At 41.3% G+C, this 18,893-nt stretch overlaps 1 protein-coding gene across 1 annotated transcript in view; it reads left to right on the forward strand.

Moving 5' to 3' along the window:
• Positions 1–1,864: 1,864 nt before the first annotated feature.
• Positions 1,865–18,893, forward strand: part of ABCA13 (ATP binding cassette subfamily A member 13) — a 446,251-nt gene continuing 429,222 nt past the window's right edge. The window contains exon 1 of the mRNA XM_035253372.3: positions 1,865–1,957. Within this exon, the coding sequence (XP_035109263.3) occupies positions 1,889–1,957 (69 nt within the window). The 5' untranslated portion in view covers positions 1,865–1,888. The remainder of the gene's footprint in view (positions 1,958–18,893) is intronic.

Genomic DNA, 18,893 nt, shown 5'->3' on the forward strand with positions numbered 1-18,893 from the left:
AAGCAGTGATTCTACATTTAATGTGACAGCTCAGGGAGTTAGGAAGGACTCTAATTGCTTGCTTGTTTTCTTGGCCGAAACCTAGACCAAAAGATAGCATTATTCTGGGAGTTTCTGTGAGGGTATTTATAAATGTCATTAACATTTAAGTAGGTAGAATGAGTTCAGCAGATGGCCCTCCATTGTGTGAGCCAGCCTCATCCAATTAGCTGAAGACGTAAATAGAACAGAAAGTCTGACCTGCCCCTAAGTTAGATAATTATTTATTTCTGGCTGATGGCCTTCATACCGGGACATTGGATTTTTTTTTATTTTTCTGCCTTCAGACTTTATGGAAATACCAGCTCATCCTGGGTATCAAGTTTGCCAGTCTTTGGATGGAAGCTACACTATTGGGTCTCCTGTTCTCAGGTCTTTGGACTTGGACTGGAACTACATCATTGGCTTCCCTGGGTCTCTGACTTGCTAATGCACATTGCAGATCTTAGGACTTGACCGCCTCCATGATTGTGTGAGCCACTTTCTTATAATCAATCAATCAATCACCATTGGTTCTGTTTATCTGAAAACCCTAACACAGCAGTGTTCCATGAAAGCAATGGATGGAATAATTTTCATGCCCTTGGCATAATTCTGGCACAGTAGCATAGAAACTGGCTGCTGTGAACATAACATGAGAAAAACCTTATGGTTGGAGGCTTTTTCTTAGACTAGATTAAAATAAAATAAATTACGACAATTACCTGTAATGTAAGGTGTTCTAGATGTTATCTGCAAAAAGAACCAGAGTAGTAATACTTAGGCAACCCCAAAGACCTTCGAGAAGTCATAGGTCAAGGGAGGACATCATATGGGGATCAGGCAAATCCACTTATGGGCACTGGGCCCCATTCTGCTAAGTAATGCCCTTTACTCTAGTGCTGCCAGTTATGTAACAAAAACTAAAACAGGTCTCCTTTAAAAAATAACTTTACAAAATAATTGAGTCAATTTCTTTGCTGAAGCCTGTGTTCCCTGTTTCCTATTGCAAAAGCCATTTATTGAGCATTCATAGCTTGTGAAAATTGCTTTATGAAATAGAAGACCACAAGACTGAGTTGCCTGAAATCCTTCTGACCACAACTGGGGGCAACAGGAACTCAAGAGGGCCTGGCTTCCAGGACAATGGAGCCACCAGCTGGCCAGCTGAATCCATCATGCCACTTAAAAAGTACAAGTGTGCTGGAATCAAACAGGACTCAGAGGTAATCCACAGGCCACTTGCTGAGTCCTGCCAAATCTGCACCTGCTGCCCTCTGAAATGTAGATCCCACTCCTTTTGGAGGAAATGGGTGAAAGAGAAGTATGAAGTGCAGGTGCAGTAGCAGAGTGGAACTTGAGTCACCCATTCCCCAAACTCCCTGGACACCAACGCTGCTTCCATCTCCTTCCCTTCAAATTCTCTGCCACGGGACCATCAAAATGGTAATATTTTGGCAAATTAGTATAATAGCCAATGCTTCAGAAGAAAAAAGGAAAATTCCATCTACTTAATATACAGAAAAAAGGGAGGTAAATGTGGGCATTACTTCTTGTCGCACAGATCAGTTATGTGGGTTCCTAGAAAGGGTGGGTGCCCTCTGTGTGTATGCCTGAGAAAGTCCCTGAAGGCTGCTTTCTGTAACTCAACCCTCCTGAAACACTGAAAAGCTAGTGAAAAGATTTCTCAGTGGACGCAGAACAAGAGGGGACATCTGATGCCTGCTTTATTCAGTCACGAGTAATCTCTCTTGCCTCACTCACTTTTGTTAGAATTGAGTAATAGGCAGCATGCCTTCACTTGAGCCCAGCAGATATAAGCACCATCCTTACAGGCTGGCTTCCTGACTGAGAGCAAGGAGCAGCAGGCATGGGGCACGCCGGGCGCCAGTTCCAGGCCCTGCTGTGGAAGAATTGGCTCTGCAGACTCAGGAACCCGGTGAGTCCTTGCCTTGGTTTTCCATAGTTCCAGTGAGGTCTGGAGTGAGATTAGGGTCTGTTCTTGCCTGCCTGCCTCTACCTCCTGGCAGGTACAAACACTCACACTGCAGGAAACGTAGGGAGGTTGGATTATTTTAAATCAAAACCTGTCTGAAGGGCCGAAGTAGCTGAACACTTTAATGACCGGCATGAAATCAAGGCTGAAGAATTTATCAGAAAAGGGCAAATGTAGAAAAACTCTTAAAAAAAAAAAAGAAAAAAACAAGTGGAATTTGAACTGTAATTTGTGTTCTAAGCATTCATTGTAAAAACTGAGCAATGACTTCTCAGGTTTAAGGAACAAAGCATTAGCTGTATTTAATGCATAAACAGAATGCTACAGGTACCGACTCCAAAGCACGAGACTGCACAATGTGCCTCCGCAGAGCGGGGCAGGATGCATCCGCTCAGTGTTATTCTGTAGGGTCACATCTTTAGTGTTAATTCACATCTATTTAGAACTGTATTCAAATTACATCAGCAAGGTTTTCCTAAGCAGATTGGAATTGCTCAAATCAAACTTGTGTGAGTACTTAAGCAAATATCTTGTATGTTTTTAAAATCAAATAGAAATCAATTACTTATTATTATGATTAATATTATTCTTGATGCCACTACAGAAGCATTAACACATATAAATGTCATTATCAGTAGAAGTAAATCTGCAGTAATTTACCTATATCATTTCTGATTTTAAGGTCTACAGTTAATCCTATGGGATTTTTCTGCTGACAAATGCTTCGGCTTGAAGAGATTCAGTAATTGACATTGAATTACATTTTGCTGAATCCTCAGAGCCAGAATATTCTATCTCTCTGTCTCAAAATAAAATACACATTAAAGGAGATGTTTTCTTTTTTATGTGATCTTTAGGATCAAAATAATTTCAGTTGAAAGTTTGTATAACAGTTTTTAAGTTCAGGAAAAAAGGAGTGAGACACTCTTCATGAATTGTTAAGAGTGCTGGTGTCTGTGTAGGTAGTTTTACATTTATAAACAGTGTATTTCACTGACATGTCAGTTTGTTTTAGGGAATTAGCCTATTTTCCCATGAAAGAGTGTTACAGGTGGAAGCTGGTTCCCAGGCACTGCTCTTTCTGCTTTCTGTATACCAACCTCAACACAGTTCAGTGACAGAGGTAGCCAGACTGCCTACTCCTCCTTACTGGACATTTGAGTTTTAAAAAATTTTCACAATTACTTTCGCTGCTAGACATCCTCATCAGAAGGTTTTATTTGTTTGATAACTGTTCATTTAAAATGGTAACTCCTGTGCTCCACCTTTCTTTGCCTTATTTTTCTTTAGTATTTATCCTCTTGTACCGCACCACAGACTTCCTTATTTGTCAATTGCCTCTGGATCCTACATGTTACATTCATGAGAGGTGGATATTTTCCCCAATTGGTTTATCAGTGCATTTCTCCAGCACCCAGAACAGTGCTTGGCACACAGTGGATGTTCAGTAAATATTTGTTGAATAAGTAAAAGAAGGAAGGAATAAAGCATTTATGCACCTCTGTTATGTACCAGATAGTGGGTGAACAAAACTGAGTTTCTGGCCTGCAAGGAGCTATTGTCTGTTCAGAGAAAAGCAACGAAAAATGTAATTAAATATTTAATGAAACCACCTCTTGGGATATAGCCCACAGATGTCCCTGCACAAATGGCCAGTGATATTTGTGCAAGATTATTCATTATAGCAATGCCTAGAATAGCAACAGAGTAGAAACCACGCAAGTGGTTCCATGCATAGAATTTTTTTTTTTTTTTTAATTTTTTATTGGATTTTAGGTTTTGGGGTACATGAGCAGAGCATGCAAGACAGTTGCGTAGGAACACACATGGCAGTGTGCTTTTCTTTCCTTCTCCCCTTCACCCACATTTGGCATTTCTCCCCAGGCTATCCCTCCCCACCTCCCCCTCCCACTGGCCCTCCCCCATGCATAGAATTTGGAGCTGCCTGACTGAGTTCACATCCCAGCGCTGCCACTTGCTAGTTTAGGCAATTTCTTAACTTTTTCTTCTCTGTAGAATGAGATTGTTTGTAAGTATTAAATGAGTATGTGCCTGTAATGTGCTTCTAACAGTGCCTGGCATAGGAGTGGGAGCTGTTTTCTTATTTGGTAGAAGTGGGTGGCCTCAGATATCTGTGGACATGAACTGTGTGGGCTGTGAGGAGAGGAGGCACAAGGCTAACTCTCAGTTCTTGGCTTGCACAATTGGGTTAGAATAGAACTCCAGGGGGATAAAATGTGAATATGCTTACATATCTTAATGTTATTACAGTGGAAATATTGAGGGCAGGCCCCTCGGGGTGAATGTCTTTAAACTGACCTATTTTTCATAGCATTCTCCCATTCTCCAATGATACTCTGTAAATTCTTTCTTCTGAACTATGAAGTGAGGTGTTGGCATGAACTGTGGAATAACCAAACTGCCTGGTGAATAAATGGCCTCAAATAAGTGTTTATTTAGTGAATAAAGCCAGGAACTATTTGTTAGATGAAGAAAGCTTGTCTGTTTTTATATTTACTGGTTTTCTTGAGCTTTCTTTTCTAAAAAAATCATTGATGCATAATAGATGTACATAGTGTCAGCATACCTGTGATAATTTGTAATAATTTGTATCATTCATAAAGAGCAAATCAGTATGTTTTACAATTACTTTTTAAAAACGCTTATTATATTACATGATTATAGTTTCTTCAAAAAACATCTTATGGATTTAAACAAAAATTTAAAAAGAAGAATAATGGATGAATAGTACCCATCATACCTATCTTAATCCCTGGCTTAATAGAGCGTTAAACTTCTACTATTCTTGGAAAAAATAGTTTCTTAACATTATTTTAATACCATTTATTTTTTCTCTTGAGTTTTATTTATTGTAAAAACAGCGCTAAAACAAAAGAGAAATTTTTAAAAAGTCATCTAAAATTGTATTACCCTAATTAACTTACTTTTGTGGTATTTTCTTATCCTTAGGCATACATAATGCAATATTTTTACATAATTAAAGCCATAACTTTTCCTCACTTAATATTGAAGCCTAATATTTTAAAATTTGTTGGGTCTTTATATTTAATGATTTTATTGAATAATAGTTCATCACTTGGATACACATAATTATTCCACCATTTCCTTATGTTGAGTACTAAGGTTCTTTCCAGCTCTTATTGTTATGAAAAACTTCGTTATATGAAGGACACACCTTCTCCTGGATCATTTCTCTTGAATAAATTTCCTGGAACAGATGCTGGGTCAAGATCAAAGTACTTTGCTTTTGAGCAGGTGGAGAGCAGTTGACGATATCTCAGGGGTGTCCCCATGGATAGTTCCAGTGTGACCCCGTCAACACTGGCAAATATTCAGTGGCTTTGAGCCATGCTTTTCCACATGAATTTATATTAATTTCTACATTTTATTCTAACTGTAAATCAGTCTAATTCATTACTTATTTTATGTTTTATTTTAATTAACAGATAATTGCACATATTAATAGGGTACACAGTGATGTTTCAATACATGTAATGTATGGTGATCAGATCAGGGTGACGAGTATATCTTTCATGTCAAATGTTTATTATTTCTTTTGTTGGGGACATTCAATATTCTCCTTGTAGCAATTTGAAGCGATATGATTTTTTTACTATTATTATTTCATACAGAGGTTTGCTCTTGTCACCCAGGCTGGAGTGCAGTGGTGTGATCTTGACTTACTGCAGCCTCTGCTTCCTCAGTTCAAGTGATTCTCCTGCCTCAGCCTCCTGAATAGCTGGGATTACAGGTGCATGTCACCATGCCCTGTAATTCTACTGTTCTTGGAAAAAAATAGTTTCTTAACGTTTTTGTAGTTTTAGTAAAGATGGGGTTTAACCATGTTGGCCAGGCTGGTCTCAAACTCCTGACCTAGATGATCCACCTGTCACAGCCTCCACCCAAAGTGCTGGGATTACAGGCATGAGCCACTGTGCCTGGCCTATGTGATATATCACTGTTATTATATAGTCATCCTACAGTGGTATAGAGCACTAGAACTCATTCCTCCTATCTAGCTTTAATTTTGTATCCTTTAACAGGTCTATCCCTATGCTCTCCTTTTCCCTACCTTTTCCAGCTACTTCTTAAAGAATTAACAACAACAACAGCAAGAAAATCATGTAAGCCAAGTGTAAGCTCCTTGGATATCTCTTAGTTCTGCAGTCGAATTGGGTTCTCTCATGTTTTAATATTGAATAGAGCAGCTGAGCCTATAGCATGTGTACTGAGGATGGCACGTTTACCCTAAGGTATCCTTCAAATCATGGAGCAGTGACCATTCTCAGAGTCATTGTTGTCTCCAGGAGCCTGCATCCGTTGAAACCTTGGATCTGTTTTGAATCTCACCTCCTGTTTCTGCTACTCACTCCTTTCCCTCTCCATTCAATTGGACAGGACTCTGAGCCCTTACTCAATTAATGAAAGCTGACATATCAGCTTTTTGGGTTTGGCCAGTTTTAGTGAAGAGTTGGGCTAGTGGAGGAGGGCTGAAGCATAGTTTGATACGAAGACATCGACGCTTTAAAAAACTCATAGTATAACCACGGCGGGGCTCAGGGGCTCAGCTCTCTCCCCGTGCTTGCAAAGATGTATCTGGGGGACGGGAGCAGAGCTGGGGGGGGCATCCCAAAGATGCTTCCAGTTCTTGAGCTTACCGTCGGAATAATGCTTAGCAGGGAGCGATTTGTGAGAGTGAGGTAAGGGGCCGCGGGTTTTGAACCTCGGAGTTATTCCCGCCCCATTCATGTTCTTGCCCAATGACAGGAGTTCTTTCAAACTTCCGCTGGAGTGATTGATATTTGACTCTGATACCGGATTGGCTGCTAGGTCAGCAACAGCGGTCCTTCCTCCCAGAGCTTTTCGCGGGCTTTTTGAACAAAGAAGCTCCTAGAATTTCTACCTAGTTGGCGTGGGAAAGTCAGGCAAAGAACTTTAGGTTGGGGTCGTGGATGGAGGCATGGCCTGGGAAATTCCTGCCTTTGAAACCACGCCCCTTGTGGACTCGGTAAGAGAAGTTTTTTGTTCCTTACACAGTCCCTTAGTGGTTCTCTCTCATCCATGGGCTGGGAGAGGATCATGGGAACAACAAAACTACACTGGCCACAGTTTTACCAGGAACATCCTTCTGCCCACGGAAACCACACCTCAGAACACAGGACAGATACCCAGATGTCTACCACACAGAAAACATTGCCTTTTTTTTTTTTTGAGACACAGTCTCTCTCAGTCGCCAGGTGCCAGGCTGGAGTGCAGTGGCACTATCTCGGCTCACTGCAACCTCCGCCTCCCGGGTTCAAGCAATTCTCCTGCTTCAGCCTCCCGAATAGTTGGGACTACAGGCGTGCGCCACCATGCCCAGCTAATTTTTTTTGTATTTTTAGTAGAAAGGGGGTTTCACCATGTTAGCCAGGATGGTCTCGATCTCTTGACCTAGTGATCCGCCCGCCTCGGCCTCCCAAAGTGCTGGGATTACAAGTGTGAGCCACCGCGCCGGCCAAACACTGCATTTTTTATTTAAAAGGCCACACTGATAAAATGCAGACTTTCTTTTAGACATGAATCAGAATCATGGTCTCACACCAGGGCTCATCCTTTGGCCTGGCTTTTGGGGGATAGGGGGAAGCTTGTTACACTGTCTGAGTTCAAATGCATCCCTCCCGCCAGCATTAGAGAAACCTGAGTTCAAATGCTATCCTCCCACCAGCAGCATTAGAGTAACCTGAGTTTAAAAGCTTTCCTCTCACCAGCATTAGAGAAACCTGAGTCAGCTCACCCAAACCAACGCTGAATCCCTGCTGGGCTCTGCCTCTGCATATCTACCTCCTAGCGATCTACCCTGGGGCTAGGTAGGGGAGCTTTCCAAGATCACTACCTTGGAAATCACGGTTTTGTTTTTTTTTTTTAAGATGTAAAGAAACATATTCTCAAGCTGAGTTTCATCTACTTAAAACCTCAGAGCTTTTGTGTGTATATGTGTGTATGTATTTCTTTCCTAAAACAAAACAATCTCATTTCTTTGAGATTTTTGTCTGTCACTGAAATCAGGTGCTAAAAACTGAACTTGGTGTTAAAGAATAATTTTCTTTTGTAAACATCCTGCTAGCTACAATTTCTGTATTTTTCTGAAATGGAAACAAAATTTACAGATATCAGGTCTCAGAAGTAAAGTAGCTCTTATTTCTTTTGAACATTGTTTTAGAAGTTGGATTTTTGCTGGTTTTGCATAGTTACATGTTGTAGCTCATCAACTATTTGTTGTCAAATTTGCTATAAGGATTTACTAAGGGAATTTGCAGACACTGGAATGTCAAAGGTGAGGTGACTGATCTCTCTTATAGTCAGGTTGGAAAAAAGTCTTGAATTATCTCCAAAGATATTTCCTGAAAAGATGCCACTGTTGTTGTGTATAATAGGGTCAGGTGCTGTACTCATGCTTGTAATCCCAACACTTTGGGAGGTAGAGGGGGGAAAATTGCTTGAGCTCAGGGGTTCAATACCAGCCTGAGTAACATGGTCAGACTTCATTTCTACAAGAAATACAAATGCAGTTTTCTAGGCATGGTGGTGTGTGCCTGTAGTCCCAGCTACTCTGGAGGCTGAGGTGGGAGAACTGCCTGAGTCCAGGAGGTTGAGGCTGCAGTGAATTAAGATTGTGGATTGCACTGCAGCCTAGGAGACAGAGCAAGACCCTGTCTCAAAAATAAATAAAATAAAATAGCAGAAAAGCTTTATATTAGAAAAAACCTCAGAAAGTTTACATGTGCAAACATTGACTATATTGACAGACTGCTGTTGGACGTGTTGCTAAAGCAGTTATAGGTAGAATGAGTATGAGTGGGTTTTATGAAATAAAAAAGTAAAAAGTCTCTGGCATGGAGTCTTAATGCTGAAAGAGTGACTGAGATTTGTTTACCAGCCCAGCATTCTTTCACTTGGAGTCCCATTGTGCTTTGGCTAGTTGGTAAGACATTTCCTGTCAAAAGAGATTTTCTCTAAATGAGTGTTCTCTTGTTGCCCTGCAAGGCAGTTGGGATGCACCCATGGCCTGCCCATGGGAAGTGTATGAGTCTGCTCAGGCTGCTGTAACAAAATGCCACGGACATGGTGGCTTAAGCAAAAGAAATTTATGGCCTCACAATTCTGGAGACTGGAAGTTCAAGGTCAAAGTGCCACAGAGTTGGTTCCTCTGAGTGCTATGAAGGAAGGATCTCTTTTAGGCTCTCCTTGGCCTAGAAGGATAAGATGGCCATCTTATCCTTGTATCTCTTCACATTGTTAACCCCTCTGTTTGTATATCCAAATTTCTCCTTTATAAGGACAGTCTTATTGGATTAGAGCCTATCCTCTCCTACTCTAGGTGAAGACCCCATTGTGACTAATTACATCTGTAATGACTGTATTTCCAAATAAGGTCACATTCTGAAGTACTGTGGTCTAGGATTTCAATATGTGAGTTTTGGGGGAAGACAGTTCAGCCCATAAGAGTGTTAACATGACCCAGCCTGGGGCTTTATTCATGTTAACCCAACTCCAGCCTCAGGGGACAAACCCATGTTTTGAATGACTTGGCACCTTTAAGTAGCTCAGCTGGAATCTCTGGTGCTACCACCGTAGAGGAAGTATGCTGTTTAACTCACTTAAGTCAAAGAAAAAAATTTCATCAGAACAAGGGCTCCTTAAGAACAAGCTTAAATTCTGTACTCAGCATGGAGTGAGCCATGACAGGTTGTGGTCAACTCTGTCCTTCCCTCCCAAGCTGGGAGGTTAAGCTACAGCTTCAGTGCTGTTCCCAGGGCTCTGATAAATGAGCTGTCCAAGGGGCAAGGATGGCCAAATGCCATCAGGACTGTCTTACTCCCAGCTGATAATCCAGGAGCCCTCTACTGTCAGCAGTCTGAATTTAGTTGAATATCTGTGGTCTGTTTGAATGCAATGATGCTGAATTTCCTGGGCATTGATGAGTCTACTCTGGCCATCCTCAATTGGACTCACTTTCAACATCCCAGTCCCAAGTACTCTGGCCAGATGGTTCTGAGAGTCCTCTCACGGAAGGACCTGGGTCCTGTGACTCAGGGCATGGCTAGGAGTCTGGCCCTGCTCAGACCCTTCTGATGGTATGTCCAGCACAGTCTGCAGGACTTGGTGGTGACACTGGGCAGAGCCTGCTGGCCCTTCTGAGCCCCAAGATGGGCATGATGGTGGCAGTCAGGCCCATTCTCCTTGGTGTGCTGGTACTTCACAGAAGCTGCAGATGAGCATATTGTTCCTATGGCTAGAGGTCCCTGGGATCAGGGCATCCTCACTGGCTGTGAGTCAGAAGTGGGACTGGGGTGCTGCTGAGTGGCCACCTGCAGGCCAGCGTGCTTTCTGCTCCACTTCTCAGCAGTCGCTCATGTCCAGGGGAGCTCCATACAAAAACCCACTCAGCTGCAGACTCCAGCACTGCAGAACAAGATTGGCAGAGGCGAGAGGGTCCTCAGGCAGTGTGGGAGCCCTTGAACTATTCTCTTTTCCAGCACTTACACAGAAATGACACATTTCTTGCGATTAGGCCACACAGATGACTGACATGATGGCTTCTCCCTCTCCGGCTGCAGTCATACAGTGGTGCAGGTGTGACGGTCTCCAGATAACTCGAATCTCCCACCGTGCTTGGTGGCTCACGCCTGTAATCCAAGCACTTTGCAGGCAAAGGCCGGCGGATCACCTGAGGTCGGGAGTTTAAGACCAGCCTGAACAACATGACTCTGTCTTTAAAAAAAAAAAAAAAAAAAAAGTGGAGTAATTTAACTTCTGTTTGTCTAGATGAGAAGATAAGGTTGATGATCTTCCTGCATTTCATTAAATCAGGAGCCCATGGGATCCTGGGGCTTGGCTTGGGCTGCCCTGGCCTTCAGGACTTGCCTCCCTGGGAGGAAACTGTCTTGGTCACTGCAAGACCACTGAGGGCCGTCTGGATGCGACTCAGTTTACTCAGAGCAATGATTTAGGAAAAGCAGTCCAGAAATCTAATTGATAAGAAGCAAATATTCTTTTGTATTTTTTTTAGCATGGGCTGGCCCCTACAAAACTGAGGTTGGGTTGTTTTTCCTCATTCATAATCATGGTATCAGCAGTGCCATTTCTTTAATTTTGATTGATCTTAATTTGCTTTTAAACCTTTAATTTTAGCTTTATTTTCCTCCTCCACTATCTCTCAACGTACTAGTGATGGAATCAACAACCACACATAAAAAAACAGCTTTGAAGGGGAGTGAGGGAACTTTTTGCACAGTGAAAGTGTCTCATTAAGAGTCTGGCTGTGCGGTGAGCATCTCTTTTGTCCTGCATCTTTGCATGAGTTTAATAATGTGAGAATAGTGGCCGGGAGTGATGGTTTACACCTGTAATCCCAGCACTTTGGGAGGCTGAGGTGGGCAGATTTGAGTTCAGGAGTTTGAGATCAGCCTGGCCAACATGGCAAAACCCCATTTCTATTAATAATACAAAAATTAGCTGGGCATGGTGGTGGGCACCTGTAATCCCAGCTACCTGGGAGGCTGAGGCAGGAGAATCACTTGAATCTGGGAGGTGGAGGCTGCAGTGAGCCAAGATCGTGCCACTATACTCCAACCTGGGTGACAGAGCGAGACTCTGTCTCAAAAAAAAAAAAAAAAAAAAAAGGAAGAAAGAAAGAAAAATAATTTGAGCATATCCAGTCTTTTAAAGGTATGGAAAACCGACTGGATTTCAAAGGCAAGCCATCCAGTTTCTCATTTACCAATTTGACTGTCAGGTTGAAAAGAGACAGTAATTCTCTCTAGGTTGCTCTTTTGCTGAAATTGTTACCAGTGTATTGGAGAGAAAATTACAAGATCATCAAAAGGCTAGGCCTGGGAGATTTTATTTAGGATGGTGGATTTACGTGGCTTCTGTGTAAAACAAAAACCAAAAATTAAAACAAAACAAAAAACCGCAGAGATTTACTTTCCCAAGAGGCTTTTCCATCTTACTTGCTAATGCAGGTCTCCTTGGGCAGCCTGGAGTTTCCTGGTGTAGTTATTTACTTTGGCCCAGATAAGGTCTGGGTTTTTCAATTACAGGAAAGGTTTTTAAAACAACAACAAAAACATCATAGAGTGCAGAGGGAAAGGCAGCCTCAAGCCTTGTTTTCAATGATATTGTATTGGAGGCTGAGGCTGTTTATTGGGGGACTGGTCCTTCTGAAAAACACATTTCTTTTTCGATTTGGGAACTCTGGGGGCTCCTTTGAAGGAAATCTTGCCTGAGGTCAGCTCTTCATTTTCCAGTCTATGTGTCCTCTCCTCTCTCTGCTTCATTCCTGTCAGGAATGTTTTCTTCCCAGCTGCCTGCTTTGGCTAAGCCAGAGGGTTCCCATAAGAGGTAGCACCTGTGCCTGGTCCTACCCAATTCGGGGACTGTCCTGGCCAGACAGCACCTGTCATACTCCAGGTTTGAAGTTGGAGCTACTGGGAGAATTGAACCTGTGCGTTCTTGCGCCCACCTACTTGGAAAATAACCATTCCTTAAGGATGAGAGGGAAGCAGCCAGGAGGCACGGTGCTCTGTCTTGGATCCACAGAATGATGTCTTTTGAGTGTCTGCTCACAGGGACTGCTACAAAAGATCCCAAATGGAAGTTAAAATAGTGCTGTGCTGTGATCCCGGCAGGCTCTAAGAGGACGCGCTCTCCCTCTGCACTTCGTCACATCAGCCAAGCCAGATGGTGTCAGGGTGTGCTCTTTCTCCCTGCCAACAGTCATCATGCACTTTAGACCACGATCCCAGTCGTATTTCCCACACCCCAGCATGACAGAACTTCTCATTCCCATTTCACAGATACAGAAAATGAGTCAGGAAGGGTGATTAACTTGCACAGGCCCATTTGAGGGAAGCAGCGGCGCTGTGCTGAACCCTGATTTTATCTGATACCTGAGACCATGGCACTCCTGGGCAGGCTCCTTGAGTAAATGGCACCAATACAGAATTCTGAATTTATTGTTGAAGGCTGAAGTGGGTGAACTAGGACCAAATGCCACCAAAGTATGATAATTAGGAAACTCTCTGTTGCACATCCTAGGGACTGCCAGGAATTACTGGAGGCATTGCCACAGGACAGCCTTAAACTCTGTCCACAATACACACTGGCATGGGTGGTATGAGTCCTAGATTCCAGGTGGGGTTAGGTGCTGCCCTTACCAGTTCTGTTGTGGGGTTTCCTTGTTTCTGGTGGTATCTCGATTATCCTACATGCTACTCTTTTAATACATCACATTGTATTGATGCTGGACATCTTTTTTCCCTTCCTCCTTCCCTCCCTCCTTCCTTCCCTCCCTCCCTCCTTTCTTTTCTTTTATTTTTTTTGGTGGAGTTTCTCTCTTGTCACCCAGGCTGGAGTTCCAAAGTACGATCTCAGCTCACTGCAACCTTCATCTCCCGGGTTCAAGCAATTCTCTTGCCTCAGCCTTCTAAGTAGCTGGAATTACAGGTGCCCCACGACCCTGCCTGGCTTTATTTTTCTTCTTCTTTTTTATATTTTTTTATATTTTTAGTAGAGACGGGGTTTATCATGTTGGCCAAGCTGATCTTGAACGCTTGACCCAGGTGATCCATCCACCTTGGCCTCCCAAAGTGCTAGGATTACAAGTGTAAGTCATCATGCCTGGTGGATGCTGGACGTCTCTCAATAAATTCTAAGCCATGTGTGGTGGCACATGCTTGTATCACCAGCTACTAGGGAGGCTGAGGCAGGAGGATCGCTTCAGCCCCGGAGTTCTAGGTTGTGGTGAGCACAATCCCTCTACTGTGCTCTCCAGCCTGAGTGATAGAGTGAGTCCCCATCTCAAACAAAACAAAACAAAACAAAATGAAACAAACAAAAAAACTCACAACCAACAAAACAAAACCAACACAAAAAAACCCAAATTCTAAGTAGCAATATGGCTAAGCCCAAAGGGAACTCAGATTACTAACCCTTTTTGGGTTTGTGCCATCTGTTATCTGGCTTCTTCTCAGAAGGGACGCACAGTTCATGTAATGCCATTAGATGTGTCCAGTGCTGTATTGTCCTTGATTCTGTGCTTGCAAACTGAGTACATGTACAATGGCATATTAAGGCTTATTTGGTTGTATATTTTGCGGAGTTAGCGTAAGAATGAAATTTTTTCTTTATTTTTTCCTTATGTAACTTGCCTATCAAATTATTTCCAATTGTGCCATTAGAGGCCTGGTGATTACTTGCATGCCAAGTATTTCTTTGGTTTGCTATCCTCTTTTTTTCTTATTTTTATTGTTCAGACTTAAAAATTTATATATCTTAAAATATTGTCTTTTCTGTTTCTTTGAAATATATCTTTTGTAATTTCAAAACAGCTGAAATTATTCTTCATTCATCCATAGCTTTGATCAATTTTTTACTCTCTTCTTGTTTTACTAAAATTAAATTTACTCTATTTTACACTTTCATTTACTTTTGAGTTGTATGTTTTAATTTATTATTATTATTTTTAAAGTCTCAATTCAGGTAGCCTAATGCCATTGTTGAATTACTCTTTTTTACTTCCTTGTACTTAAAAGGTAATTTTGTTGTATCTTTTTTAAAAATTACACTTTAAGTTCTGGGGTACATGTACAGATCGTAAAGGATTGTTACATAGGTACACACATGCCATGGTGGTTTGCTGCATCCATCCCCCCGTCATCTGCATTAGGTGTTTCTCTTAATGTTATCTCTCCCCAATCCCTCCACCCCCTACTATCGCCCCCCAGCCCCCCCCAAACCCCCAACAGGCCCTGGTGTACGGTGTTCCCCTTCCTGTGTCCACGTGTTCTCATTGTTCAACACTCACTTATGAGTGAGAACATGCAGTATTTGATTTTCTGGTCTTATGTCAGTTTGCTGAGAATGATGTCATATCTTTTGAAAGGCAGTAGAGCCTCTTTTGGACTTCCCATGCCACTGCATAGATTTCCATTTCTGTTTTGCACTAATTTTATTTTTTTTAAGCACTGAAATGTCAGACTATGTTATAATATTTTGTAGGATTAGAATCTTTCATAGCTCTTCTTTTTTCTTAGGACGTTGTTGTTTTTAAAAACATATTTATTTACCAATTATATTTTAGAGCCATTTTGACTTAAGAAATTATTCCAGTTGGTATTTTGGTTATATTTATATTTCAATATAAATAGGAACTTGGGATGAGAATGTCCTCTCATCCTCTCCGTCTCCTCACTCCCTGAGTCAACTTGACCAACTTCAGGGTCCCTGTGGATGGAGTACTTGATGTCCTGTATACCTACCTCCCTGCTAATCTCCTTGTGGCTGTAACATCCCATAGAGTATCTACACTCAGCCATGGCAGAAAAAACACTACGTCCTAAGTCACTAGTGCAACATCTTAACTTGACCATAATAATTGCGGATTTAAAAAATGTCTCTAAATATATATACTTAACTCCATTAAAAACAGTTGTGTTTCGCTGAAAATGCTGTATCAATACCCTAATGGTTGATGCTTAATTCCTAATTTTTTTGCAGTTGAAACAATATTAAAATAAATCTTTTGTACATATTTTAGATACTTTCCCAATTGTTTCCTTATGAAAAAATCTATCAAATGAGAATCTTTGGGTTGAAGAGTATACACATTTCACAATTTTAAAGCATCTTGCTTACTTCCTGAAAGGTTATACCAATATGCATCTCCTTTCAGTCTTCATACTTAATTTTGATTATTTGTTTGTCTCCTTTGAGTACTTGAGTGGAGAAATTATTCTTCATTCATGTTTATATTGCCAAAGTCTTCAGCTGAATATTTGACAAAGTACGTGCTAAATAAATGTTCATAAATGAACATTGAAAGAAAAGCAATTATCTTTCAATAGAAAGCCAAAAAAAAAAAACGCCTGTTCCCCACAAAAAAAAGAGAGAAGGAAGAAAAAATTAGTTTATTCCTTTCTGTCAGTTATCCAACTAACTAAAATGTTTGCAAGAAGCTCACTTGGGGAAGAAATTTTGGTCTTTGATGGAGAGATATTTGGAAGGCTTGACTCCTAACTATGAAGGATCTAGGCGGGTCAACTGCGACTATGGTTGCTATTTGACATTTGACTTTCTCTTAGCTTTGATTTGTGCTTTGTTTGAACTCCTCGGGTGAACATTGGACTGTGTTTTCCTGCAGCGATTAGCAACAAGAGCTTCAAAATACATCTGGGAAAGTCCCCTCTTTTGAGAAGTCGGCATCTAGAGGCCCCAAATGCCACAAAGAGACACAATAGAATTTCAGGCTTCCTTCAAAGCCCTTTGTCTCCAAAACAAGGGCAACAGACTAATTATGTACTTTACTTTTGCTTCCTTGATATTCTAAACTTAAGGTGTTTTTCTCTTCTCTCAACCAATGAGATCTTCTGATTAGCTCCTCCCTGTGAAAGGCTCTCTTCCTTCTTATTCATTTGCAATTTTATTTCTTGTACCTAAGCGTTTTATTCTTTGTGGTTTTTAGTTGCAACCAAATCCATATACCACATGAGCCACTTGGAGAATTTAAAAATATATTCAAACTGAGTCTGGAAGATCCTTTGTTCAAGACAGATGGAAAATCACATATTGAATCTGTAGGCCTGAGCTTCTGTCCATGTACCATCACAAATTAGTTCCAAGATGCTGCACAAAATAATGATCTTCATGACATGCAAGTGTAAAACCGGCACAGTATTACCTATTTCACTATTGTTGTGAGAATTAAATAATGAAGGAGCAAGTGCTTGCAAATGCTCCATGGTTATGCAAAATTTAAGGATAGGGCTTGGTCTTCATATCCGAATTCCCAGAAGAGCCTCCTTCAGGGGTTGTGTACAGCTCTGCTTCATGTACTTTCACAAGGACATTTTTTCTATCTTCTTAGACAGAAACTAAGTCATGTTGGTTCACTGCTATTTTTCCAGTCCCTGTAACAGTGTCTGACGTGTACACAATTCCTAATGAATGAGTGAGTGAATGCACTTACTTTCATTGCTCTAATACCCCACAGTTTATTGATCTATTCTTCCATTGATGGGTTTTGAATAACTTCCAATTTTTGTTTTCCTTTTACAAGTAATGCTGTGTAAACACTTTTGGGCATTGAGCATACCTCTTGGTTCATGTTTATAATCCCTTCTCAACAACTGTGTGTTTGGTTAAATCACATTTTTTTTTTTTTTTAGTTTGACACCAGTCTAATCTAACAAAATTAATATGGTTCAACTTATTACATAGTTATTGAACTATTGAGCCACAGAATTTGCAAATCCTTAGCTTACTAATGTTGTCGAATTGCTGTCCAAAGTTTCTGTGTATCTATATGGTCGCTGACAATGAGTACTGTCAGACTTTTTACATTTTCCCCAACTGGTCGGTGTAAAATGATGATCTCATTGGGGTTTAATTTGCATCCACTTGAGTACTACTGAAATTGGGCATCTTATAAGGTGTTTACATTTTGCTTTTGTCTGCTAATTTCTTTTCTTTTTTTGGGGGGTGGGGAATGGAGTCTCTCCATCACCCAGGCTGGAGTGCAGTGACGTGATCTTGGCTTACTGCAACTTCTGCCTCCTGGGTTCAAGCGATTCTCCTGCCTCAGCTTCCCAAGTAGTTGGGATTGCACGCATGTGCCACCATGCCCAGCTAATTTTTTTGTATTTTTAGTAGAGACAGGGTTTCACCCTGTTAGCCAGGATAGTCAATCCTGACATTGTGATCCACCCACCTCGGCCTCCCAAAGTGCTGGAATTACAGGCATAAACCACCATGCTGAGTCATCTGCTCATTTCTTTTGACTGTGTTTGATTCTATAATTTCCTTCTCATTGATTTGTAGGCATTTGTAGGTATTACAGATACTGCATTGTCAGTTATATATGTAGAAATAGATCCTTCAAGTCTATGGCTGGTCTTTCCACTCTTCAAATGGTTTTTCTGAAGAACAAAGATTTTAAATTTGTAAATAGCTTAACTTTCCTTTGTTGTTTATGATTTTTATGTCTTATTTAAGCATAAACAAAACATAAAGAAGACTGTGTGTTTTCTTCTGAACATTTTTAAAAAGTTTCTTTTACTTTTGGCCAGGTGTGGTGGCTCACACCTGTAATCCAGCACTTTGGAAGGCTGAGGTGGACAGATCACTTGAGGTCAGGAGTTTGAGACCAGCCTGGCCAATGTGGTGAAATTCCATCTCTACTAAAAATACAAAAATTAGCTGGGCATAGTGGCGCATGCCTGTAATCCCAGCTACTTGAGTGCCTGAGGCAGAAGAATTGCTTGAACTTGGGAGGCAGAGGTTGCAGTGAGCTGAGATCACGCTACTGCACTGCAGCCTGGGCAACAGAGCAAGCCTGTCTCAAAAAAATAAAAAAAGGTTTTTTACTTTTCATTAAGACAGGATCTCACTTTGTCATCCAGACTGGAGTGCAGTGGTGAGAACACAGCTTACTGTAGCCTTAACCCTTTGGGCTCAAGCAATCCTCCTGCCTCAGCCCCCCTGGTAGCTAGGACTATAGGGGTACACCATCATGCCTGGATAAGTTTTGTATTTTTTGTAGAGATGCTGGTTTCTCCATGTTGCCTCAGCTGAAAGTCGTTTTTTGTTTTTGTTTTTCCACATTTGGAGTTTTGTATGTCTCGATGAAAAAGATCTAATCTATCTATGCCTCCTCCCTCTCCACTCTCAGAAAAACCAATTTTATGGCACAATTGGTTGCAGAGAAATTACTGTCCCTTTGATTTGTCAACCACCTTTCTCATACATCAAGTTTCCAAATATGCACAGCTCTGTTTCTAGGCTGTTCCATAGATTACTTTGCTTATTATGGAACTAA

Source organism: Callithrix jacchus, chromosome 11 (genome assembly GCF_049354715.1).
Source record: "Callithrix jacchus isolate 240 chromosome 11, calJac240_pri, whole genome shotgun sequence".
NCBI lineage: Eukaryota > Metazoa > Chordata > Mammalia > Primates > Cebidae > Callithrix > Callithrix jacchus.